The sequence below is a fragment of the Brachyistius frenatus genome, unplaced genomic scaffold (assembly GCF_029030835.1).
Source record: "Brachyistius frenatus isolate BFR_SWC_R1_liver_20210118 unplaced genomic scaffold, ASM2903083v1 Contig_52, whole genome shotgun sequence".
NCBI lineage: Eukaryota > Metazoa > Chordata > Actinopteri > Embiotocidae > Brachyistius > Brachyistius frenatus.
The window spans coordinates 2,363,671-2,389,289 of record NW_027210651.1 but is presented as its reverse complement, the minus strand read 5'-3'; the positions used below and the strand labels follow the sequence as shown (position 1 = coordinate 2,389,289).

At 40.3% G+C, this 25,619-nt stretch overlaps 1 protein-coding gene across 1 annotated transcript; it reads right to left on the bottom strand.

Annotated features, from left to right (window-relative positions):
- Positions 1-3,999: 3,999 nt before the first annotated feature.
- On the bottom strand, positions 4,000-21,280 carry alg6 (ALG6 alpha-1,3-glucosyltransferase). The gene is made up of 14 exons (XM_069704779.1): positions 21,112-21,280; positions 20,756-20,840; positions 20,278-20,367; positions 19,947-20,035; positions 19,624-19,706; positions 18,944-19,008; positions 18,166-18,351; positions 16,545-16,680; positions 12,230-12,315; positions 10,809-10,893; positions 10,486-10,556; positions 9,218-9,286; positions 7,087-7,279; positions 4,000-4,822 (listed from the first exon to the last, which is right to left on the bottom strand). The coding sequence occupies exons 1-14, from the start codon at positions 21,251-21,253 to the stop codon at positions 4,625-4,627; spliced, it is 1,578 nt and encodes a 525-aa protein (XP_069560880.1). The 5' UTR covers positions 21,254-21,280; the 3' UTR covers positions 4,000-4,624.
- Between the last annotated feature and the right edge of the window lie 4,339 nt (positions 21,281-25,619).

Here is a 25,619-nt window from a genome sequence, read left to right as displayed (position 1 = left end):
TGTATTTTCTCCGAAGAGTTTTAGTAACAGTCGGGCACTGACTGGCGCGCATCTTCAGAGTGGTAACGTATTTTTATTGCAGTTTTTCCCATAAGAAAATCCTATATAATATGAATTTTGAGATGACAAAATGAGGGGAAAGGGTACGGCTCAGCAGTGTAAAAATTGATCAGGTCATAGACGGGGCCACGTTGGGGAAGATTTGTATGTCAGCAGCAGTAATGGGCTGCATTAAAAAGAGGATTCCTTAAGATGTGATAAAAGTGATGGGGCCGTGTCGCAGGTCGTGAGCTGCTGGCCCGGACGGATCCCACATTCGGCCACATCAATCGTATGAGAGCTGGTGGACAGATGCCACCTACCCACCGGGAGTTTTATGCTTTCTGATTGAACACATGGTCGCAATTAAAGGGGAGAGTTGTATATTAGACTGTTTTGGTCCAGCTGAAGCCGGTGGCCTTCGATCGACACCTTGGATTGCAGAGTATGCAGTCTTTTCAGATGTGATTTCAGATTTAATAAATATCCATGCATTTTTATCTTGGGGAGCAAAAAAATATACTAAAATGTTTCTTTGAAATATTATTATGGCGAGCAGTTCTGTGTTTTTTCATAACCAAATTCTTTGTATATGACTATTGGATTGACCTGTTTAATCAGAAAATGTTCCTCACAGTTTGATCATGCATTTTACCGCTTAGATCTGCCTAGCACAAGAACGTTATGCTCTCTTTGTTTTTTTTTGTTGGTGTTAAATCAGGTTTTATACTTGATCACAATAATGAATGTTAAAAAATTTAAATCTCTTATGAGAAAAATAAAAATGCAGCAATATACTTTTCAAACTATATAATTAGTAACCCCTTTAAAGGACTAAAAAGGATGATATATCTGTGTGTTTATTAAGGTGTTTTACTTTTTTGTAAAAATCTGAGGAAGAAAACTGTCTTCTAAATGTAGACACTTGTCACTTAACATTGATCAATTTTAATCAAGAGAATCAATTATTTTTATTTTAAAAGTTGAATTTCTTGCAAAAAGCCAACAGGAACACTTGTAGAGCGTCTGGAAACATGTGGTCAGAATGGGATTAAACAAGTTCAAACACCAGTTTGCATAATGAAAGGGTGGATTCTCAAGGGGTCGCAGTTTCACTTAGATTTTTGTGACTTAACTTCCAATCATGTATTCCTCGAGAAGATTTGTGTTGCCACTTGTGTTGCCTCGATTGCAGCCCAAATAACTAAAAGTAAGCGTTCTATTTTAAACACCGATCTGCAAAAGTTTGACTCCAGATTTCAAAATGTCTTTATGGGCGTAGCTCCTCCAACCTTCTGAAGTCAATTATGGGCTGAGGTGCAGAAATCCACTTCAGCTCTTAATTTTGGAAGACGTGTAAAAATTGTCAGAACCCACTGCTACATGTGCATCTTGGTTTGTTAACAGATCGCACTGGCTCATGCAAAATCTGCCTCCTGTTAGCTCGCCTCTTCGTGGACATCGAATCTTGACAGTGACGACAGTGTGTGTAATATCACTGGATGCCAGAGGGGTTACGATCATGTTTTTTCTCTCCCATATTCCCCAGGTTTTTGTTGGCGAGGCATCTCGGTTGTTGACAGCTAATGGAATTGCTCTTCGCCTCTTGTGCGTATGATCCCGCGGAGATAAGGCAGGAGATGAATATGGAATCTGCGCTGTCAGTTGTGAGGCTGAGACGTCTCGGAAGCCGTCATTCACTTGTGGTAGAAGTGTCTGAAACGGTGGGGAGCGAATCCTCTGACATGTTAGACCCACGTCTCTCCGCCCGAGCCTCTGTCTGGCAGCTGACAAATGTTGATTCTACATTAACCACAATGCTGCATCGCTGTGCAAATAATGTTCTTTCAGATGGCAACCCTCATCCCCCTTTATGGCTAAAACTATGCAATCCTTCTCCACCTGCGCAGTTTAACACCTTTGAAAAGTAAATGGTGTCGGGGAGGAGGGGGGGGGGGGGGGCAAACTGTCTTGCACAACACAGTAGTCTCTTTATTTGGCAGCGCCTGGGAAGGCCGAGGCCTCTCGCTGCCCGAGTCGACCTAAGCAACAGCTGGTGTTCACAGCAACATTTCCTATTTCTGCCGAAGGTGGATCGTGTAGCTGTCACTTTATCACCCTTAGAGGCCACGTGAAGGACAAAGCCAGCACGCCCATAAACAAAACTAATGTTTTGATACAGGCCCCTTTGGAGATTGATAGAAGGATCCGTGGTGCTTTGAAGACCCCCCTACCACCTCTTACACATCACAAATATGCTCTTAAGCATACCAGTGGTTCCCATGAAAGGTCGGGATCTAAAAGCTCTTCTGACCACAGTAATAATATGTTTGTAATTTAGACACCCTGAGGGAGATTTTTTAATTCCCCAATAGCAAAGCTTTAGTTCTGAGGTTACAATATTTACTTGCATGTCACTTGCCTGTCAATAGTCCAAAAGTCAAAGCCATGGTAACAAGGTACAGAGCATCCTGGAGAGTTGTTCAGCGGCTAGGTGGTGACAGAGGCCTGATTTTTTTTTTACTGTGTCTTGAAATTGAAAAATTCTCGCTGTTCTGTAGTTATTTGACGTCTTTTAAACGCTGGGAGCACATGAATTTATTAGTCTATCGCAGACTGAAATTGTTGAATATGATATTTGTACATGACTTTACAACAGCAAACCTAATATGACTCAAAGCAGTTGCAACAGAGCAGTGTAAACACAGCCACACAAGACAGTCTGTTGCTGCAGTGAGTATTATATTTCATGATTACCGTCTGTGACTGGGAATACGATGTCACATAATGCAGTGTCTTCTTTGTCTGGTTTTATACTGTAAATACATTTAGGTTTTTTATATATCTATTTTTTTAAACCGTGTCTAACACAGATTCTCAAATGTTTTGATAATATGGAGATTTCACAATTTTCTTTACCTGTTTTGTCCCTACAACAGACAAAAACCCTAAAATAATGATATTACAATAATATAAATCACAAAGGGCAGAATATTATCAAATTTAAGAAGCTCAAAATTTTTAAGATATTTGCTCAATGATTGACATAAACAATCAAACTGATTATCAGAACAGTTGTTAATATATTTTATGTTGACAAAACAATCCCACCAAAAATTCCATTAAGTGTCAGATCTGCGTTTTTTTTTTTAATCCACCTTCATCATCAGCTGACGCAGTTGTCAATGAGTTGATCTTTTTTAGCCCCATTTAGTTCTAATAAATTAGACCAGGAGTTATTGTTTTTATTCTGCAGACGTGTTTACCTGCATTTTATTACTGGATCCCGTTTCAGGAGCGAAAATCAGTCCAAATGAACGGTCATGACGTTAAATAAACACGTGTAATCGAAGGGCAAGCCAACGCCTTTCACGCAGCCTCTAATTGGCCCCTTGTGTTCAAGTCCCATCGCAGTAACAGTTAACTCAGATCTTGGGCTCCTATTTGTCCCTGCAGCCCATTATTGGCCGCCAGCCCAGAGCCTCAGATGCACAGGCAACCTTCGCTGACCTGATAACATTTATAGTTGTAATGGATTTTTTTATGCCTGTCATTAACTCGCAGAGAGATTGGAGAAAGAAATTGCTTGTACCTTTTTTTTTGTGGTATTTCAACTTTATAGCATTATGTTCGGATATGTCACCGTCCATCATCTCTTTTTAAGGCCTCTCTCGTCACTGCTTTTGTTTTAAATGTACAGGTCTTTTGTGCAGGACATTTGTAGTATCAAGGACCTGTAATGAATTTTTAATGATGTTGAGTAAAAGCTTGGAAAGATTTAATTTCTGTCCAATTATTGGCTCTGTCTCTGCCAGACCTTTAGGGGTGATTTAGCAGACTACTTGGTTAATGTAGACAGTTTATATGAAGCTGCTTTGAATCAGATCATTTAACGACTTGGCAGTAAAACCGGTGTTCACCTTGGGTCATTGAGATATTTGATTTATTTGGACAAAAACGAAGTTTGTACAAAATAACTTTAATGATGGGTGAAAATGTACAGTAGAAAACTGTAAAAAAAAAAAAAAAAAAAAAAAAAAAAGTTCACATGAATAGATAACGATCAGCACTGCTGGACCTGGGTCCCGTCCATTAGGTGTGCGTTTAACCCCTCAATGGTCCCAACAATAACTGAACATTGCAACGGATGTTCCTAATATTGTGGCCACCTTCTGTAACGAGAGCATACAGGCACAAAGCAGCAGGCTACTTTAAGTGAAGCATCAATGGTCCAAGAAAATACAGTTTAAGAAAAGATGGTAGCTTTCACACGGCTCAAGTCATGATTAGTCAAGCTACACCGAGACAACGCAGAAGTTTCATCTTGGAATTGCTGTTCCAGACTGGAAAAATAGTCTCGTTAGGAAATAGTTTTCCTTTCATTTGATGTCACACCTTCTTTGAATTGGCATATTTCTGTACAGTACTTTTCTAACTAACAAGATATCCATGATCACTTGTTCTGTTTTATAGTTGGTACACAGTGGCACCGGTGACAGGCCTCTTTAACATTAAGAGCAGATATATCCCAGAGTGTAACATGGAATGTTTTTGGAGAGAAGAAAAACTCCACCTTTGGCGCGATTTAGTTGTTCTTCTTCTGACTCTTTCTGCTGGGTGGCCCGCTGAACTGAACAATGTTAAAATACAAAAATGTTCCCAAGAAGTGCAGAAAAGCAGTCGAAGACACCAAGACGGGAAACAAGTCCGGTAGATGTGGTGGAGGGACCAGAACTACACTCGCGATGCTCAGACCAGCCATCACTGCAATGCTGATGTAGAACTGTAACAGATAGAGACAAGATCATTTAAAATGCTGAGTTCACAATAAGAGACATAAAGGCTCAGGGTAAGGTGAAATAGTCATGATCAGGTGCTACTTTAGAGCTACAAAAAAAAAGAAAGAAGGACGATTTAATCTCACATTAGCCTTAAAAATGATCCCAACTCAAATTCATTTTACGAGCCAAAGCTTTCAGCTGCATCGTCATTCTTCACGAGCAGATGCAGATTGCTCAGTTGTAACTTAAGTCACATCATGACATGTGGTCATAGGCGGGGGAAAGATCGCCACAATAACACAGCAAACTCTAACATGTGATTGAAACCTTTGGAAAAGATAATAAGTTCGCCCTGGATGAATATTATTTTGTAACAAAGGTCTTTGACTCATCTGTGAAGGACCTATTTGGTTTTTGGTGGTAATAATGTAAAGAGGCCTTTACAGCTGGATGTCACGGTATTCTGCTTCAAAGTGCTGCTCACTGCTCTTAACAAAGAGGCTAATCATAGTTCATTATGTAGGCAAATCTTTGCCAAAACAGTTTTAATGATGATTAAATTTGTGGTTTGTATCTCCTATCAAAACAGTGGAAAGTCTGGGCGACTAAAGCTACGAACAAAGGGTTGGCTTTTCCCATAATTTTACCGGAAACCATAATATCAAACTAATGGATGATTTTAATTTAAAATAGCTCCCAAATAACATTGAATATCTGTCACTGAATGGCAGGCATCATATTGGTCATCAAAGGTGCTTTCAAGGAAAGACTGAGGCTTTGTAATAACATATTACAACCGACTTTAATGTTTTGACCTGCACAACTAGTTTTTATGGAGCCATAAACAGATGCGAATGTAAGAGTAAGATCGTTCATGTGTCTGTCTGGGCTTTATGACCCAGAGATAAGTCTGGGAGTGAGATGGAGGAAACACCTCATGCCCACACCCGCCCTGCCACCCAAAACCCATGAAACCTTATAGCTATCATCGGGGCTCGCTATTTATGCTGCTTGTGTAAATAAATATATCGAGGCAAACCTGTGTTAATGACACGCGCTATAAAAAGACACCTTCTCTTAATCTCTGACACCCTACCGGTGCCCCTGTCGCTGAGGGGCTGGCGGTGAAGCCACTTCAGACGCTGTGGAAACTTAAATAAGTGATGAATAATTCTTTGGCCGGCGGCGGCGTTCATCCCCGGACAGCTTACGCAGCTTACGGCAGCACATGATATTTATTTATACAGTTGGGTATATCTTCTCACACGTTTGCAATTTAGGTCTAGTCCCACTTTCAAAATGCAGGCCACCTGGGATCCTGAAGTCAGCACCCTTCTTCTTCTTTTTTTTTTACAAACACATCAGCTGTACATCCTCCTCCCTCCGTGAACGGGAGCAGACACGAACTGAACGCAGTGAAGCAGCAGCTTCTTTGCTTGGTTTACTGTTAGTCACTAAGCGTGCGCTTCACTCAAAAAACACGACACCGTTGTTCAAGTTTTAAGTAACCCGTGTGGGTTTTAAAGTATTTTTATCTACTGTTTATGTACAGTGTTGTAACTGCTGTTTGACCCTTACCAACATTTATTAGAAACTAATTGGAACTGTAACCACACTGTTGGTATTTACCTCCACCTAATTACTGAGACTCCACCACACCCACCCACCACCTCTGCTGATCGACCTAACTGATATAAACCAGGAAATCACATTTGCACTAAAATTCGCGTAATGTTAGTCCTTCATATTGTTATTTAGTTTAATCTATAACAATCGGAGATGCTGAGAACTATAGAGAACTGCTCAATACTGTGTAATATATGTCGTGTAGGAGAAGTATAAAGTATCATACAATGGAAGTACTCGAAAGAGGACTTGAGTGCCGTATTAGAGTAAATGTAACATTCAGCACTGCTGGGAACACAGAAGTTCATTAATGTGCTTTCCATCCGGCTAACAAACGGTCGCATGGCTGCAAATTCTACGTTTTTTTTTAGTTTTTTTTTAGACATCTATGTTACTAATAAGTTTGTATATAATGGCTATATGTCAATGACTGTATTGTAAATAACAGGTCATAATTGCATACTTATAAGTGTTACTTATGGAGTCAAAATACCTTTGAAAGAGTATGAGGCCAAAATGTGTCAAATTTCTTTTACAACCAAATTGAACGGTTTTAATACTGACGCATGGATTTCTGTTTGAACTCAAATCACTGAATCGGTGCAGTACTGGGAAGTGCAGTTTATAGATACACACTGACCTTCCATCTCACTATCCAGGCCAGGTCCATTTTGGGTAGGCAGAAAAACAGCTTGTTGTAGGCTCCGAGTTTCAGCTCGTCCTCTGAACAGTGATCCAGTGCAGACAGGAGATAGGTGCTGAAGACGAGGAAGGCCACGGAGGTCACAACGTAGGGCGCCAGCAGGCCGTCCTTCAGAAACAGAGGCAGCATGCTGCACAGAGGGACAAGGACACAAACAAGGGTGCATTTACAGTTTACAATTCAAGGTGTTTTTGCGAAATGTCTTCTTGCACTTCTGTCTTTTCACTTTTTACATATACTGTGCGGAGGGGAGGGGTTGACACACTGCTGCAATAATAACAGTACAATTTTGAATATCAAGGACATTCATCGTAAAGAAATCCATTCTATTCCGCGGCCGCTGGACAGCACGCGCATTTTCACGAATGTCCAGCAGCACGTCATTAAGTTGGGTGCCATGTTTGTTGAGAGCAGGGCGACAGCAAACCACAGAGCTCTTCCCCTGCAGGCCTGAACAAGCAGTCTGTCCCTCGGGAAAAGATGGCTCATGCACAGCTTATCTTAGTTTAGCAGAGGGGCATAGGCAAGAACAACAGTTGACTCATAGTAAATGGCACATCACCCCAGCTCATAAAAACCCATCCACTCACAACATACCACTTATTTAGGTTTGTACTCCGACAAACAAGTCCCATTCAGTAGATAAATGTTTAACATTTCAGAAATACATACTTCCTCAATTTTAGCAGACTGACTGCATTCAGTCCGCGAATAAAATGGCCGCAATTGAGCATTCATTCAGCCAATTATGCAAACAAAAGATGTATTTTTTGTTTGTTTTTTTGTTAATGACAGAGTCTGTAGACGATGCAGATTATGTGAACGTCCGAGTCGGACTGTACTGGGAAGCAAGCGACAGAATGACCTCCTGTCCCTGCACAACACACTTAGACAGCAGGCATGCGGAGTATGCAGTGTAATCCCCAGATATCCTTATACTAAACCACACGCACAACAATTAGTGCTGCCGGAAGAATTTAACAACAGCTGGTGAAAGTTAGATGGAGCATTTGCAGCACTACTTGTCTTTTCCATTCATGGTGCGCAGCTCAACCCACATCATTTAGCGTTTGAGGATTATTTCTATGGTGTTTCTCATTCGATTGTTGACAATTGCGAGAGACGGAGAACACTAGGAGAAATAAAGAGACAACATGTGACAAAGGGCCGGACAATGTGCCAGTTTAGCCACCAGTACGTCCCACAAAGTTCCTCTCCTGTGATTTGTTAAACCCCTACAAAAAAAATGTATTTGTGCTCATCTATTTGTCATATATCAGATGTAACTCTACAGCTTTGCTGTCATTCTGTGCTTGTGGATCTGTGAATTGTGCAAGTAGCCCTCACTTCTATCTCCACCCAACCCTCCACCGCTCATTTTGATATGGAAAGCCTCACCCTTCAAGGTGAGGGGATTAGTTCTTTAGTTTTTGAGTGTCATTGGTACACCACTCCACTCAGCCGAGGTGTTGACTGCTCATTTTACTCGCGTCTTCCACTATATAAAAAATACTGCATGTTAACAAGGTTAAAAACTTGATTTTCATTGGAGTCTTTGGCCATCAGAAAAAAGTAATAAAGTGAGCAAACTGACTGTAATGTCAGTTATAAAGCCATGTGTTGTTAATTCTTCAAACATGAGCTACCATAGTAACCAGGCAGCAGTGGCAAAACCTCTCCTTGTACTAAAATGACAAATGATGTGTTTTACTGTTCATGAATTTAACTCTGCAGCTGTAAGGGCAGAAATGTGTAAATTCTTCATCCAACAGTTAAAAAGCCTTTTGCTCCAACTTCAAAATGTCAGGCTACTTCTGCTTTTATTGACCTTGTCTGAATGATCGTGCCGAGTTTGATTTGACCTAAAAAAATAAGTCTTAAAAACATCACCACCATCAATGCCTTATAACGACTGACAAGGCTGACATTGTGCTTTCATTGTTCCCGGATCCCACAAATACACAAAATTTGTTGTTTGTTTGAAAACAGTTATCCAGCTTCTATTCATCCAATTTTTGGATTTAGTTAGCGGTTCACTGTTTGGAACCGACGGTCTTTTACTTCTTACCTGAACGTCGAGACCTGCAGGAACCAAATGACAACCAGAGGGAGGTCGTTCAGCAGGAGGCAGACCGGCCTAGGAAAGAACAAATTTAGGTATTCATACCAACATTAAGCCTTATTTTACATCAAGATGAGAGCTGAAGCCATGTCGGGGCAGAGCTGGACGTGAAGTGATATTATGCGTGTAAAATATTAAAGCTATCGATCCAATGAGACATCCACATGAATCGATTACAGACCGACGCTCACAAGGGAGTCGGCGCTTGTTCGACCGCACCATTTTCTATTAGTATGTGACTTTTACTGTGACAACTCTGGCATGTGTGATACTTTAAAACTATCGGGGCATATCTGTCAAAAATCGAATTTACAGCTTCAATTCAGTTATCAGTTTCAATAATAATACCTGCAGATGTTTTGCCAGGAAGTTCCAGTGATAGATTTACGACTGCATGCCTCACACTGTATGTGTGCATCTGTGTATAAGCCTATTGTTAATTGAACCTGGTTGCCTGCGCCGGTGCTAGTTGTAGACTGTGCTCCGAGGGGGGCACTTTCCATCGGTCCCTGAGCCCATAATTACAGTCAGTGCTCTTTGGCGATCCTGTTACAGCCCAATAATTGATCCTGCGCAAACAACACCCCGGGCTGCCGCCTGCCATTCTTTCCTAATCCCTGGACATGCATTACTGATTGATTCGGGGGGACAGGTGGGAGATATAACTCAATAGTTAATAAAGCAACAATCTACCCTAATCTAGATTAATAGATGAGCCCAGATCTAGGAACCAAATCCCAGGCTTCACTCTCTACCTACAGCTTCATACGTAAGCGATAATGAACCACGCACATGCACGCTGCCGTGCGCACGTGTGAGAGTCCTGCATTTATCCTGGATAGGACCCGACTCTGACCAACCCCAGCACGCATCACAGCAGTGGAAGCTAGGTTTGTGAGAGTGATGACAGAGGTGAAGAACCTCTCCATTAGCAAGACCACGCTTAAACAGGACTATTGCTCTGCAGCTCTGCAAGTGCAGCAGCAGGATGACGTCACTTTTTACAAAGCGCACATGTATTCAAATCATGAATAATCTGCAAGACGAAGGCTGAGATTTGTGGTGCAGACAAGGTGAATGGCTTCTTTGAGACTCGGAATTAAATCTATACTCATGAATATTTTAGATATCACTACAAGACAGAAAGTACCATTTACATTTGTCACCCAGTGAAACAAACCTTAAGAAGTTCCAACTTTCTTCTCTGTACTTACAAGGCGGCCAACAGGATGGACTTCTCATGGACTTGATAGGAGAAGAGGAAAAATGCCAGAGAGGAATTGACCTAAATGTGACAGTGAGAATACAGCGTTAGTAAAACTAGCATACTTTTTTTTTTTTTTTTTTTTACACAGAGGTATCATGCATGTTCACGTTGAAATTGGCTGACAATATTTTCTCAATAAAACTTAAAGTTTTTCAATATATTTTAGCTGGCTTGTCACTGGTTGAAAAACAGGCCTCGTCTCTCTGTAACAGGAGTGTCTGTACATTTGGCTCACTAGTCTGACATCGGTAGGATGACAAAAACACTCACCAGAGCCAGTTTGAAGTGCCAGAAAGTGGGCTTTGTCAGCAGTCTGATAGAGGAAGGTAGAACTGCCAGGACAGTGAGGACTAAACTGAAAAACAAAATAAACATGGGAGATGAAGTTACTGCAGGATATAAAAAAACAAAACTAAAAAAAACTAAAAACCTCAATCTGTCAATCTTTTCTACAGTGTTGACATGACTGAATGGAAAAAAACTTACAATGAACAAAGTAGTCAACCACTTTTCCAAAATAAAGCACAAAAAAAGCAAGCTTTGTTTTCAGTCAGTGGCACACGATCTGATTTTGATAACAAGTGCAGACAAGCAGTGCATCAAATCAGGATTCAACTGTATGTCATTATTTTTTTTTTAAGACACTTACTGCTCTGCAACCGATATGTCTGCTGTGTAGGAACTGACCAAATAATGGTTACCAGGCATTAGTTTAACCCCTCAATTGTCACCTGTTGTGGGGGTAGAGTTACCGGAAGAGGCTGACTACGTGTCAGAGTGAATGTGTATGAATGTAATGAGAGGTCGGCCGGAGAGTTAGTTCGAGGTGTGAGGGCAACAATGTGTTTGTAATACAAAGGTGACGGAGAGAAGTGAGTACGCACAGATAGAGGCAGCGGGTTAAAGAGACAGAAAGATGGACGGTAGTAACGAAGGGCCAATAAGTGGGTATTTAGTGTGCACGAAAGAGTGTGCTATGCGTGTATTATGTGTAGGGCAGGGTTTTGCGGTCCGGAAGGACATGGATCACTTTTCACAGCTGATTCATTTTATGTACACAGTACACCCACACCAGGGCATTTAGCAATCCGCTCCCTGTGCCAAAAAGACAAGAGTGTTTTTCATTTGTTTGAAATTCACTACAGTAAAAGAAGTCCGAGTTGATCCCTGGACTTAGCAGTCTGGCAGAAACGTGTCCACGCTGCGAACATCGGACTCCTATATTTAGCGAGCTGGGTTATTTAAGCAGGCTCCACCATGACACAACTGTTGCATCAAGTTTGTATAACCGTGACTGCTTCGGCCCTCGGTTTTGGGATGGAGAATCTGAAATTTGTCTCCCTGTCCAATTTATAATATTCCATCATCCAATAAAAGCACATGATCCACAATGCCCTTTTTAAGTATTCCTCTGGCAATTTATCGTCTGGTCACTGCAAACAACAATTACTTAATGTTCAGAAGTTCTTCACAAGATGGTTCCTTAAGGGATGGTCTAGTTTCCACTCGCTGCCCTTCAGTCTTTATCCACAAAAAGCTCGGATTTTCCAGGAAATGAAAAGAGGGAAAACAACGGGCAGGAGGGAGGGAGTGAAAAAAAAAAAAAAAGTAGACTCGCAGTAAAACTGAGAAGGATCAATGAAAGATGGAGGGGAATGGAGTGAAATTTGTAAAACAGATAGAGGGATTACCTGAGGTACAGCTGAGAGTCAGCAGACAGAACGGATCTGATCTTTATCAGGGTGTTCAGGCTGCACCATGTGTTGGCCACCTTATCCTGCAAGCGCACACACACACACACACACACACACACACACACCATTTGGCTAAATGAGAAATGATGCCGATGCCTGCGTTCAAAAAATGAAACTAGAAATTTAGTTTTGAAGAAAAAGTGAGTAAGTGGCAGTAAGTAAATGAGCTGATGTAAGTAATGGTTTCCCTTATGAAAATGGGCAACAAAATTTCTCTCTTTCCAGATTCCAGAGGGACATTTGTAAGTAACACTCCCAAATAAATTCCCTCTCCCGTCATAAAAAGTATGGGACTTATTTGTAAACTTGGGGACACAAGGTCAAATGTCAAGCCAGAGTAGCTTCTGCATAACCAGCAGACACAGACCACCTACAGAGCACTGGTTCAACTGACTCAGAACAAAACAGAGAGTTAACATCTTCAACATTTCTATAATTAGATTTATTTGACTTTTGAGAAAAAAAACAAGATACTCGCTTACTTAAATTGCATTAATTTATGTAATTATGGAACAATCAAACAGTAATTTTCTTATTTACTTGCTTTGCTTGTAAAATATGCAAAGATACGTGAAAATAAAAATCATTCTCAGACTCCAGTGACATTTTCAAATTATTTGATGATCACAGTCGAAATATAACAGTTACAGTATATGTAAAAAGAAATAACTAAAGCAGGAAAATCTCAAATTTGGGAAGTTTAAATTCAGAGCTTGTTTGGTATTATTTTTTCACGAAAAATCACAGAAATTAATCATGTTTGTGATGAAAATATTCCACATTCATTCATCAGCAGCAACTGGGCAATTAATAGCTCTAATGAAAATACAGTTTGTGTCACCTCTATATTGTTTATGTAATTACCTGGGAAGTCACATTTTTAAGCTTTGTAGGAGTCATGAAAGATGCATATGACATCTATAAGATAGAAGAGCTGAAAGCTATGAGCAGCTTAAAACGGAGTTTAGATGAGGCCGTCGTGTATGATTCAGTTGATTTGAGTGCTCGAACAGTTGTGAGGGGATCTTGAGGCCAAAGCCACAGGAGTTGATGATATCACGCAAACAGAGACAGCATGTGTAGATCAGCTTTGTGATTCCACTCTGGATGTTTTCAGTGAGACCCTATCTAGAAAATCTATTTCTGGCCTGGTCTCTATCTCTCGCTCTCTCCTCTGTGCTACAGCTGCTCGCTGCACAGCTGTGTGGATCTTAATGGCAGCCTAGTCAGCAGCACCGGGTCGTCCAGTGTTGTGTTATCTCGGCCCCATCCCTCTCTTTTCCCTCTCTGCTTCCCTGCTCCAAATAACCACTACGGGAATGTTCCTGGACGCCGCCTGAAGGCAACACATGAACGACGGGGGGCGGGGGCGGGTGGGGAGGCTCTCGGGATGGGGGGGGAGGGGAGGGGTCCGTACGACATATGTAAAGAGGGGGCCAAGAGCGGCGCGGCTCCTTCACCTATGAGCGAGCATGGAATTTCACAGGGAGAAGCATTTGGTGCCATTTTTGTGAGCAGGCAGCAACGTGAGACTGCAGAATGCAGCTCGGTGGGTAAACTTACAATTGCTCCCTCCCAGAAGCCGCCGGGACCACCAGTCACCAGCCCTCCTCTTCCCCTCCCCTCCCCACGCCCCTCTCACCCCTGTCCCCTTGTCCAAAGCGTCTGCTTACGTGCACAATTTCACAATTAGTTCAGGACGACTCACCCCTCCATCCACCCCTCCCTCCCCCCTTCCGGCCTCTCGAGCTGTCGTCACACGGGAGTATAGTGTCTCTCACACCCTGTGTATTATGTTTGAATCATTTCGTTGAACAAATACTGCCACGGCGTGCACTGCCATCCGCTCCCCTGGTAGAATTTTCAATTACTTCTCACATCCATGACACCTTGTGGTGGGTGCCACCTTGGGGGACCCGGGACAAGAGAGGGGGGTGACAGGGTTTCTGAAATGAGAGCTGCAAAGCTGAGCAGTCGGTCACACACGCAGGCACAGAAACACACTCGGTTAACTTTACCAAGGCTTCGTCCATGACAGCTTTCAACACTGCGACGGCGGAAGTGTTTTCAGCACTCTTGTTCACTATCATCACTTTCCTTTTTTAATTAATAACGTATTCCAATGATTGCGCCATAGCTGACCGACCACAGATTACAAATATGTGCGCGTGTTCTTATAAAACAGTCAAACGTGTCTGTTTTCCAAAGATCGGCAGGCAGCAGTTGAATTCTAATGAGCCTGTAAGTGGAACGTTGGCCCCACTCGTCAGTCCATACGACTAGAACATGGCTGTACTATGAAGTGCTGAAAAGAAGCCGGCCATAAATTAATGAGATTTATCTATATCCTTCTACTGTACATCCTGAACCCCAACACCTCCCAGAGATAGAGTGAAACTGATCTCCTGACCTTTCACTGTTTTATTCCACTGTTTTCTTTGATCCTGCAGGGTATCCGTTTCCAACTGGCTAAGCACTGGAGGCTGGAAGGGCATTCACCATGCTGTGCGTGCAGAACAGTGTGTAGGGAACGAGGAGTACCACACGGTTCGGGTATGACTTTTTATAGAAGCACTGGCAACAGAAAGCCATTAACTTTTATTTCTTAGAAAAGAGAGAATCCAAACAGATCCTGCACAAGAAAAACAAAATCCTACCAAAAAAATCCTTAAACGTCAAACAGCATGTTTCTCTAAAATAGTGCCTCCCTTGGGTGTTCAATTCACAATGATACTAACCTATATCATACTGACACTTAAACAGGAAGTCATTAATCACAGGCTGATTGATTGAAGGATCCGATATTGAGTAATATGATGTTATTGGAAGGTGCTGATTGTAAGTCCTCAAGGTCTGTATGGAAATTATTGGGTTGAGGAGAGGGCTGAATCTTGAATTTTACTTAATAAAATAAGTGTTATTAATATTTTGTCTGAACAGTTACCCTCCTCCCATTGTCAAAAAAGAATATATTTATGGCAAACATAAGAGAGTGGTGAAAATACATCTATTCTCTTTGCTTGGAATGTATTAGTTACAAATAAATTTAAAAAAATAACACAAATGTAACAATTTCTAAAATACCCAAAGTATCTTTCCCTTCAACATGTTCTCTAAAAAAAGGTTTTCATTTCAGACAGCATATACGGCAATAGATATGTGACTTGCCAACAGTTGATTAAATCAGCCAATTAATAAATCAGTCGGGCTCTAATGGAAACTGCAACACACTGAATGAGTGAACCAAGAGAGGGAAAGATAAATATCAGCTGCAGAAAACAATTAAGTACATTTACTGTAAGTACTGAACTTCAGTATGAAGTACTTGTACTACTACTTTTGTATTCCACAACATCTATTTGATTACTTGAGGTCTCAGTTACTTCTCCGATCCAATTATCAATACAAAATATAAATAAACAAGTCAATTTGGGTGCATTGGCATAGGTTAAGACTAAATAATACTTAATTGATCCCTGGGGAATCAGTAAACAAATAAACATCATTCTGAATTGGGCCATTCTGTATAATGAGTACTTTTCCTTTAAAAGGTATTTTTGTAAGATGTCCCCCTGCTCTCCCAAAAAGTGAAACTAATCCTCCCTTTGGCAAAATAAAAAAAACCTAAATAACCAGCTCCGGTGTTCTGACCTTCTTTGGCCTCATATTTTTGTACACTTATTAACTTTGATGGATTAGTAAACACCTGACTTCTAAGGCCAAGCTGTTTACTAAATTTACTCATGAAGTGTTCCACAGTCCTCTATCCTTAAAGAGCAGCCACGAACCAATGCAGAGAAGATATGAAGTTATTGATACCATGCACAGCGGCTTGCTTTTGGGTAAATAGACAAATAACAGCAACTTTGTTTGTTCATATCCCTTTTATGATGTATTTTATGTCACTGGTGGTATCTGAAATTGGATTATATCTAATTATTATATGTATTGATGAAGTTTTCAGAAATTTCCCAGGAATACACATTCTTAAGAGTTCAAACCGTTAGTGGGAAGAGAAACCATCTGCACCACCTCAAAGGAAAGAAAGGCTTTATCACATGTGACCTGTATGGATCCTAACATAGGTTAGCTCATGTACAAAATAAGTCAGGAGGCGTTTTCTTCTATTCTCAGATGCCCGCATGATGAGAGCACAAATGTTTCCTTGAAAAGAGTCGGTCCCACAGGAAGATTAAGCTTCTCAGATGTGGGTTTTTGAGGCGAGGTTTTGATTGAGGAAAGTGTAGCGTACCTCAAACAGACCACGAGCCACGGGAAAGATCCTCCTGATCACCTGCAGAGCCTGGCTGGGGTCAGACAGGAAGGGCAACCAGCAGAGGGCAAAAGTCACCAACACTGTCGCAGCAATTCTCACCAGCAAGAAAAGCCTACATGAAGAGGGTCACACAGAGAGACAAGAATCATCTCTAAGGGTGGGAGGTAGAGCTAAACCATAAATAATGAAAAAAATAAGCCGCTTACTGTCATAATAATTTGTAAAAAATAGTGAGTATTCAGTATTTCTACTGGAGATTCCTCAAACAATTAGTGCATACTGTCTGCAAGTCCTAAATTTGGGGTTTGACCCTAGTGCTGAGGAATGCAGTGAAAGCCATGCATCAGCTGAAAGTCTTCAGTTAGGTCAGGCTATCTTGTCAGCTGTAACTGTGAAGCTGCTGGTTAAGTTGCACACACGGGCATAGCTGAGGAGTTTGGGCATGGCGAGAGTGTCATCTGGACATATCTCCCCCCCCCCCTCCGGGCTTTCTAATCCAGCTCTCCATTTGCTACTAAATGCCCTTGGTACATTGTTACTAGATAAACAGACACTGGACACACTGGTAACAGCATCCAATCTGATTACCTCAGTCATTCTGGGACTCTCCTGAGGACACTGCTCTCTTATGCGCTGACATTACATATCTAGCGTGGGCAGTCAGTTCACACCTCTATGTACAGTGGCAGAACAATATGACCAACAAATGTACTGTTGGATTCTAACAGACATCCATATAAGATATCCTATCGGTCGCTCTGGGATGTCAGAGCTTTTTTTTAGTGATTGTTGCATTAAAACTTGTATGGATTTTACAGCAGCTTTTCTCAAAAATTGCAATGCAGTTTGCAGATTTATGTGATTTTTTTTTGTTTTTTTTGTTTTGTTTGTAGTTTTTCAGTCAAATTGCTGGAATTGTCAAAAATAGCATGCAGAGGGGGGAAAAAAAACTACTACAGTGAACCCTCGCTATAACGCGGTTCACCTTTCACGGTCTCGCTGCTTCACGGATTTGCATCGTGCATTGAAATCACATTACGACTATATGTAACGTAGATATATTTAATGTCCAGTTCTATCTATTTCAATTGTAAAATAAAGGTTACTACTTCACGGATTTCGCCTATCACGGTTTCTATTTGGAACGTAACCCCCGCGAAAAACGAGGGTTCACTGTACTTCCAATCATTTCCTATGATTATAGGCACACTGCGGGAAATGTTTTAGTTCTGAGTCTGTGACAGAATATAGAATAGTGTAAAGTATCATGAAAAAAAACATCCTGGCTCATGTTTTTTTAAGTTCAACGTTTATCATTTCCCCAATCTTAGTTCAGCATATTTACATATTACCGTTTTCTAATTAACACTAAACACAGAGTAGAGCTGAGACTGATGGGAATGTTCTTAGTTTTGCAGATATTCAGACATAAACCAGACAGAACAAATATAAAACTTGTTGATTATGGTACTAAATAAAAAATAACCAAAATTACAAACCATTCATCCTGAGGGGAGAACAATCATCCTCTTGGTAGAGAGAGAGAGACATAAAAAAATAAAAAAAACGACAATAACGCAAAAATACTTAAGCTCACCCTCGCCCCATCAGGCCCACTTTGATACACTTTCCCAGCAGGTAACAGAAAAAGGGCAAAGCGTGGTACAGCTCCATCTGTTTGTAGTTGAGAGCCAGGCAGAAAGCCAGGGAGCCGAAAGCATCCCAGCCCAGACCCAGAGCCAGAACCCCCCACAGGGCAAAACCCAGGCTCACTCCATTGTACCTGGTGCTGTTAAGGTTCATACTGGAAGAGGAGGGTCAGGTTTGTGTTTTGGAAAATATCTTATTTTTGCTGATAAAGTACAAGCAATCTGGAAAACAATAGCTGATCCAGGGTCAGCTCAGTTCAGAGCCTCAGTCTACAGATACAATCTGAATAATAAATTAATAAATGGGCATTTTCATTAATGACAACAGCACATCATGTTCAGAAATATCAGTAAACAGTCTTATGTGATGTTGCTGTGGGGCCAGATGTGCAAATATTAGTTTTTCGGGAACTATGAAGAAGCTGTTTTCACATTTTTCTTTCATGGATGCTGTTTAGAGGATAATTTACATTTGGTGTTACACAACTGAGGAAAATACCAGCACTTGAATTTTCCACTTCAATAATTAATTAAATCAGAAGTTGCTGGAGAGGCTGTGGGAAAAAAATACGTACTTAATATACTCATTGATATACTATTTTAAAATTGGCTGCTGGAAGCCAAGTTGCAACTTTATAGGTCAGTATTTGCAAATACTAAAGTCAAGAACAAAAATTATATTGAAATAAAACAAATCTTAGAAATGCACCGTTACATAAAGGATACTGGAAGTGGCCGTAGTCGATGAGAATTAATCCTGGGTAGAGGAGAAAGCAGAGCACAGTGGAGACCTGGGGGGGGGGGAAGGAAAACTTTTGTCAAAGCAGAGATTTGAATTAATCACAGATGGAACATCCAACATTAAACATGAGCCAGTATTTACAGCGTCAAACCCTGAGACCGGACCATTTACAGGGAATAAAGCCATCGTTAATGTTATTAATTACATCTGTGTAAAACAAGAATCTATTAAAGTCGACTAGTTATCGTTTATAGAAACACGCAAAATGTTTTGACACCTCATGAACATTTGCATTTGTTATATAAAAGAAAAATGTGAATAGGTAAGTACAGAAGGCAATGCATGCTGGGATAACCTGTTCTAGGTCTTCCCCTAAAAGACCAAATCTGCTGCAGGTCTTTTCTAACTACTGATACTGTTTAACTGTTTGATACCCTCAAATTATCAGAAATTATCCCTCCAAATTAACTGTACTGTAAATGTATGAAGACCCATAGAGATGTAATTATATCATATTATCATAATTGTATTGGAATAATGACTCCATAATCCCCCAGATTGGAGGACCGGTGCTGTAATCTGTTTAAATAAAGGCGAGAGAAAAACAGCTGATCCGAGTCTGTAGTTGAAAACTGTTAGACGTCGTAGTCAGGATGTCTCTAACCTTTTTCTTTGAGGATCCTTCAGTCAGGTAAAAACAGTATAAAACCACAGCAGGGATGTAAATCAGCACATCTGACACCAAGACTGAAACGGAAAGAAGAAACATATTATATGACGTCTAATCCATAATCTAAATACAAATGTTAACATGGCATGGTGGATGTATTTAATAATAATAACAACAATGAATGATTACAGTAGCTACAACTACTTTTAATGAAAAATGGTATAATGCATCATTACTGTAAGTTAATGATTGTTGTTTTAAAGTTGAAGCTATGGATGGTGGATGTTTTTCACTTTCTTGTCTCACAGTTAATGTACCTGTAGATCTCATGAATAACTTGTGCGCCGGACTTTCATAACCTCTGGACTGATGGAGCTCCACCCATTCAGGATTTATTATCTTGGCTCTGCAGGAAAACAGATGTGATTTACATTTTTATTTTTGTGTGTAATTATTACTGTTCTAAACTGCTGAAATAGATTAGAAAATGCCCAGGACGCAGATTACGTAACTCTATAGACTACCTAGTTATGCCATACCAACATTAGACACGACAACATGAAAACTCTCCTGGTTCCTCTGATTCTCTCCGAAATGAACATTCATTTTCCGTGTAAAATATTGTCTCTAATGATCAAGGTGACTTACATGTAGGCACAGATCCAGCTGTGGTAGGCAGTGAGAGGAGGGTAGTCGAGACCCCAGTAGTTCAAGTCATTGTCAGCGGTGTCAAAGTACCTGAAGGAGCACAAACGTTTACGTACGTGTATTTTGAAACGGTGGAAGACAAATTCTCATTAAGATGGGTGCAGCCACAGGTAAGAGGGAGACGTTGTGGTTTGCACAGTTTCATAGAAACACGGTTATACAAATAAGAATTATTACAGTGTCAGATGTTGATTTTGCCTATGGTGGTATTTCGATTTTTTTTTTTTTTTTATTTTTTTTAAGAAGTGGTATTTACAGTGGTTAACTTCAGAACAACGACATACTAGCAGTGTGTGTTTTGAGCCCCCCTCCAATCACAAACATTTTCAGAGATCTACAATACGAGCCAGTTTATATATATATATATAAACTGGCTCGTATTGTATAAAATATAGCACCAGAATCGAGCCAGACTGACCATTCCTGAAGAGGGAGGTTGTAGGTCACTTCTTGCCAGTGCCTCTGGGCCTCATAGTCGCCAAACATGGGATGCTTCCCCGCCCCTGGAAGGAAATCATTCAACTGTCAGACTCACGAATCGTGCAGCCAGCTGCATGAATGAATGACAGCAAGAAGCTAAATACACAACAACAACAACAACAACAACTTCCCAAGCCCGTGAGTGGATACTGAAGACTGAAAGTGGCGCTCTGTCACGTGTAAAACAACTTTCTGTTCATAGAAAGTTTGTCTGTTTGTGGAAAAGCAAAACGAGCTGCCCTGAAACCAGCCGCGCTGAGGACCGTCGGTGGAGCATGTTAACACACTTCCTACCTGAATATGAATTCAACGAGACTCCCCATCTCACAACAACGCCGAGTAAAACGCAAATTGAAACGAGACTCCACGTTTGCATCGCTTTGACCGGTAAAAACGGGCTTTTGGAGGAAAAATAAAGCCATATAAATCCGTTCATTGAGACATTTCTGAAATCCGTTTATGTTTCCTGTACACGTCACCCACTGAGGCTTCGTCTCGGCTGCTCATTGGTCACTGGATGCTGACGTTGCCGCTGAGAGTTATGAGGCGTTTACGGACCACTGATGAAAAGGAAATCACTCAATCGGTAATCAACGATCGCAACCTTAACAAGCGACTTTTAACGGTTCCTTTGCAGGTCGACTCGGGAGTACTTTTAGTCTTACGTCAAAGGTGTTGGTAACTCACCACCACCAGTTTTTGTTTTTATTTATAACAGTTATCAAATGGTACAATCAGTTACCCCTAATTTCCCGGGCACTGGGAATGCGTCACAGATTGAGATGATATTTATGTTAAATTGATGGATATTATGCATTAATAAAGGTCTATTTCTTCAGTATTATCCCATATTCTGGCGGCTTATGTTAAATTTAGAGGTCAGGAGTTGCAGCTGTGTTTTTAGTCTGGTAATAAATGAACACTGCCAAGAATGCTTAATAATATGACAAAATAGTCTGATGATACAATACAGGCTGTGGAACAAAAAGGATAAATGGATCAGTGTTAAGAGAATTATCTCCTATTATTGTTGCTGGTAAAGCTGTCTTGTTTATTACTTCCTTAGTTATCATGTCTGGATCAGTCTTTTTAAACTTGGTCCTAAAAAGGTATAATAACTGAATACTACAATATAACATTTCTACATTTAGAAATATATATTTCTCACATCTGTAAAAACAGTTGTAGGTGTAAATTTAACCATGAGATATCTTTGAAATCCCCCAAATTGTATCCGACATAGTAAAATTAGAAGAACACTAGCCTGTATTTTTTTTTTTTTACATTATGTGTAAGTGTGTAGTGGAACAAATCCAGAACAATTGATTAACACATAAAACTGGTACATATATGGAATAAATAACTCTGGCCATTAAAGAAGCAAGCAGCAATGTGACATCAGACATGTTTGCTGTCGTATAGGAGATGCTTGATTCTAAGTTATATCAACAGTATTTTGACACTTTTGACTTACATCAACACGACATAACAACATCGCCCACATGTAGGCTGCAGTCGAATGCGTAACTAGTTCGTTGTAACCTTCTGTACACAGATGTGGATGCAGTTAGAACAGAATGCCCTTGTCTTCCCGTCACAGTGTAAATCTCAGCTCGAGGGCATTTTCTCCTCTGTGACCTTTTCTTCTGTTGACACCATCATCTTTGTTCCCAAGGTGTTGGGATTTGTTGGGCGAGACATGTTCCTTGTGGTTCTGGCATCAATTATGCATAAATAATAATAACCTCGGACAACTGCTGATTTGCAATGACACTTTCATTACAACAGCAGCAGCCTATAACTCACTGCTGCCCATTAGTTATTAATGCCCGGCCACGCCAGCTTTACTTTGTCATTTATTGCTTCATCTCTATGCCTTTTTAAATATTCAGTAACTGCTGTACCTACATTTACTGTCTGTAATCTCCGCCCAGGAGAAGGCTATAGCTTGTGGTGGAGGATGACCTAGTTATGATGGAGGCCTGGGCCTTGCTTGCCAATGTCATTGTAGTCTATCATACCTGCAGGCAAGTTTTCAAACTTGATCTTTTCTTCTCGTCTGTCACGTGTTCGACAACTAACATAAGAACAGATCAGACCTGGAGATCAGAATTTGTTAAAAAAAAAAAAAAAAAAAAAGTATATTTTTCTATAATGTCTGCAAATTATTGAGTTTAGGAATAGTGTTCTTTATGTAGATGTATTTTTAATCATATTATAAATTAACTGTCTGGAAAATCCAACGGTATTCATATGCACACAGCTCCGTTGTAGGCTTTGAAGGGCCACACTGTTTTCCTAAGCAGAATGCGGTTCTGATCCAGTCTCTTCCTGTGACACTCAACCTGCCCTCTTTGATCCAAAGATCACAGTTTACACTGAAACTGTTTCCCATGAAAAATATTCATTACCCAGATGTTTAAAATCCTGCCTTGGTCAAGTGAACAGGCACTCCTCGGCTACGTACAGCACACCCATCTTCATACCGTACCCCGTCAATTGTGCAGTATACAGACGTTTGACTCTGACGGATCAAAACGCAAAACGGCGGTTCTATAAACCCGGACATGGTAGATAAAAACTACATTTAAATGACATTTAAAGGTCATTCTTGACCGTGGAAGCAGCATTTGACAAAAACTTAAAAGTTGGTTGAAAATGAAAATTTGAGGCAACCGTTACATGACAACAGCCACTTGAGTGCTCGTGGTGAGAATGTTTTTTGGTGAACTAAATATTGATGAAACTCTCTGACGAGCCTCACTGCAGGTGGTTGAGTCAGTAAACACACTGAAGTGCCTATAGTTTAGTGTTTGGACAAACTGGGAGGTTTTTCACGCAGCATTATTTGTGTTGATTTCGTCCCCTACCAGCTATAATTGTTATTGGATAGTTCATAGTTTGTGCACGAGTCTAATTCACAATCTTTATACTAAAAGTTTGTAAAAAGCCAGATCACACAGAAGTGTCTGCTTCACTGTCCAGGCAGCTCTAATTTATGGTATACACTAATCAGCTGCGCATAAACACTGTTATAAACTGCTAATTTTCTTTGATTTCAATATGTTGTAAAATGGACACATAATTAAATTTGGACAAAAAAATCTAGATGTTTCCGTCGTTATGAGCCGTGATGGATTGCTTTAATTCAGTCGAGTTGTTTATGTGAGAGAGTAGAATTGTGCCTCTATTTTTCATCTGGTTCAGCTCTACTCAAACTCGAGCAAAGCTGAGTCTGTCTACTATGAGCACAAGTAAACCTGTATAATTTAAAACAAAGTTTTACCTCCTCATCATTCAATGCATTTGTTTCTGGGGCTGCTAAAACCATAATAACCCCAAGCATATGGATTACATTTGTCTAATAAAATCCCTTCTTAATCTAATTTTAATCACTTTCCTTTCAGACATGCTGTTTAATAATTAATCGATAGTAGTGGAAAGTAACAGAATTTATTGACTCAAGTACTGCACTTTACAAATACCTTGAAGTTGTACTATTACTCCACTTACTCCACTACATTTATTTGACAGCTTTAGTCTCTCTAAAGATGCAGATTTGACACAATGGACAGCAAGCTGCTAAAATACAGCACTTTATTAAAGATTAAAGCAGTGATTTTCAACCAGTTTTCCTTCGGACATCCTTCAAAATGCACTGAGTCACATTTCGGATGTCTATTAGTTGTTAACAGCTGCTCCAAACAGTGATTTTTTTTTTTTTTCCCCTCTAAATTTTTCTCATTACTTAATTTCAATAAATCTCAGCAAAAATCAAAAGTCTTGAGAAAAAAAAAAGTCCAAAAACTGAAAACAGATTTGTGTATCTCACTTGTTTTCTTCTTTCCCCTCCCAGTAACCATATGAGGACTCCTCCCATTTATCTGCTGTCCTTAAAACTGCATATAAAGTAGTTCAAACTAGCTCCACCTGCAGCTGCTCCAACAGTAACATGCTGCTGGCACACCGATGCTTCAGTATGTCATACATAATATTATATCAGTCAAAGGGACCAAACCAGGGACTTTTACTTGAATGACTTTAAATTTATTTTGCTGCAAATACCAATATTCGAAGAATATTTTTATGTAGGACTTTTACTTGTAATAGAGTATTTTTACATTTTGGTAGCTACTCTTTACTTCAGTAAGAAAAAAAAAAAAAAACAGTGCTTTTTCCATCATTGTGTATTAGGAGGTGGTTAAAACTATTGATAAACTGTAGCTCAAGCACTCCTAGAAAGTCTAGATAATCTACACCTACATCCTGAAGAACAACAACAACTATTTTACATCACTGTTAATTCATTGTTGGCAAATTTCAGTTCGGGCTCTGCCTGCTGATGAGTTCACTTGGTGGTAACAAGTCCGGAATCAAACACACGGTGTGAACTTTATGGTCAGACTAATATAGGTTGTCTGGTGGAGCTGTGGGAACCACAACCCGGGCTTTTCTCCATCTGTGCACAAGCACGTGCAGCTGCATGGGTCGTTATCGAGTGGGTCTGTGTTTGTTCTTGAAATGACGGTCTTCCACCATTCAGCAAATTGTTGCCTATTATTAGCTTCGTAATGACACGAAAACACACACACACACACACACACACACACACACACACACACACACACACAAACAAACTGCGCTTGTTTTTGATTCAACAACGAATAATTAAAAGGATACGATACTGTAAACTGCCTTAATGGATTTAAACGAACTGCTATAGTAATATTATTACCTCCGTGTCCCCCAATTAAGAATGTATGTAAAATATTATTTGGAATCAATCTTACAGTATTTTTTTT

Bases quoted from the DNA above. Each gene is read 5' to 3' on its own strand.
- alg6 (XM_069704779.1), bottom strand. From the start codon at position 21,253: ATGAACGGATTTATATGGCTTTATTTTTCCTCCAAAAGCCCGTTTTTA. The intron at 19,707-19,946 runs GTACATTAACTG...TTTCCGTTTCAG, and splicing joins GTTATTCATGAGATCTACAG to TCTTGGTGTCAGATGTGCTG. The intron at 7,280-9,217 runs GTAAGAAGTAAA...CCCTCTGTGCAG, and splicing joins CTGCAGGTCTCGACGTTCAG to CATGCTGCCTCTGTTTCTGA.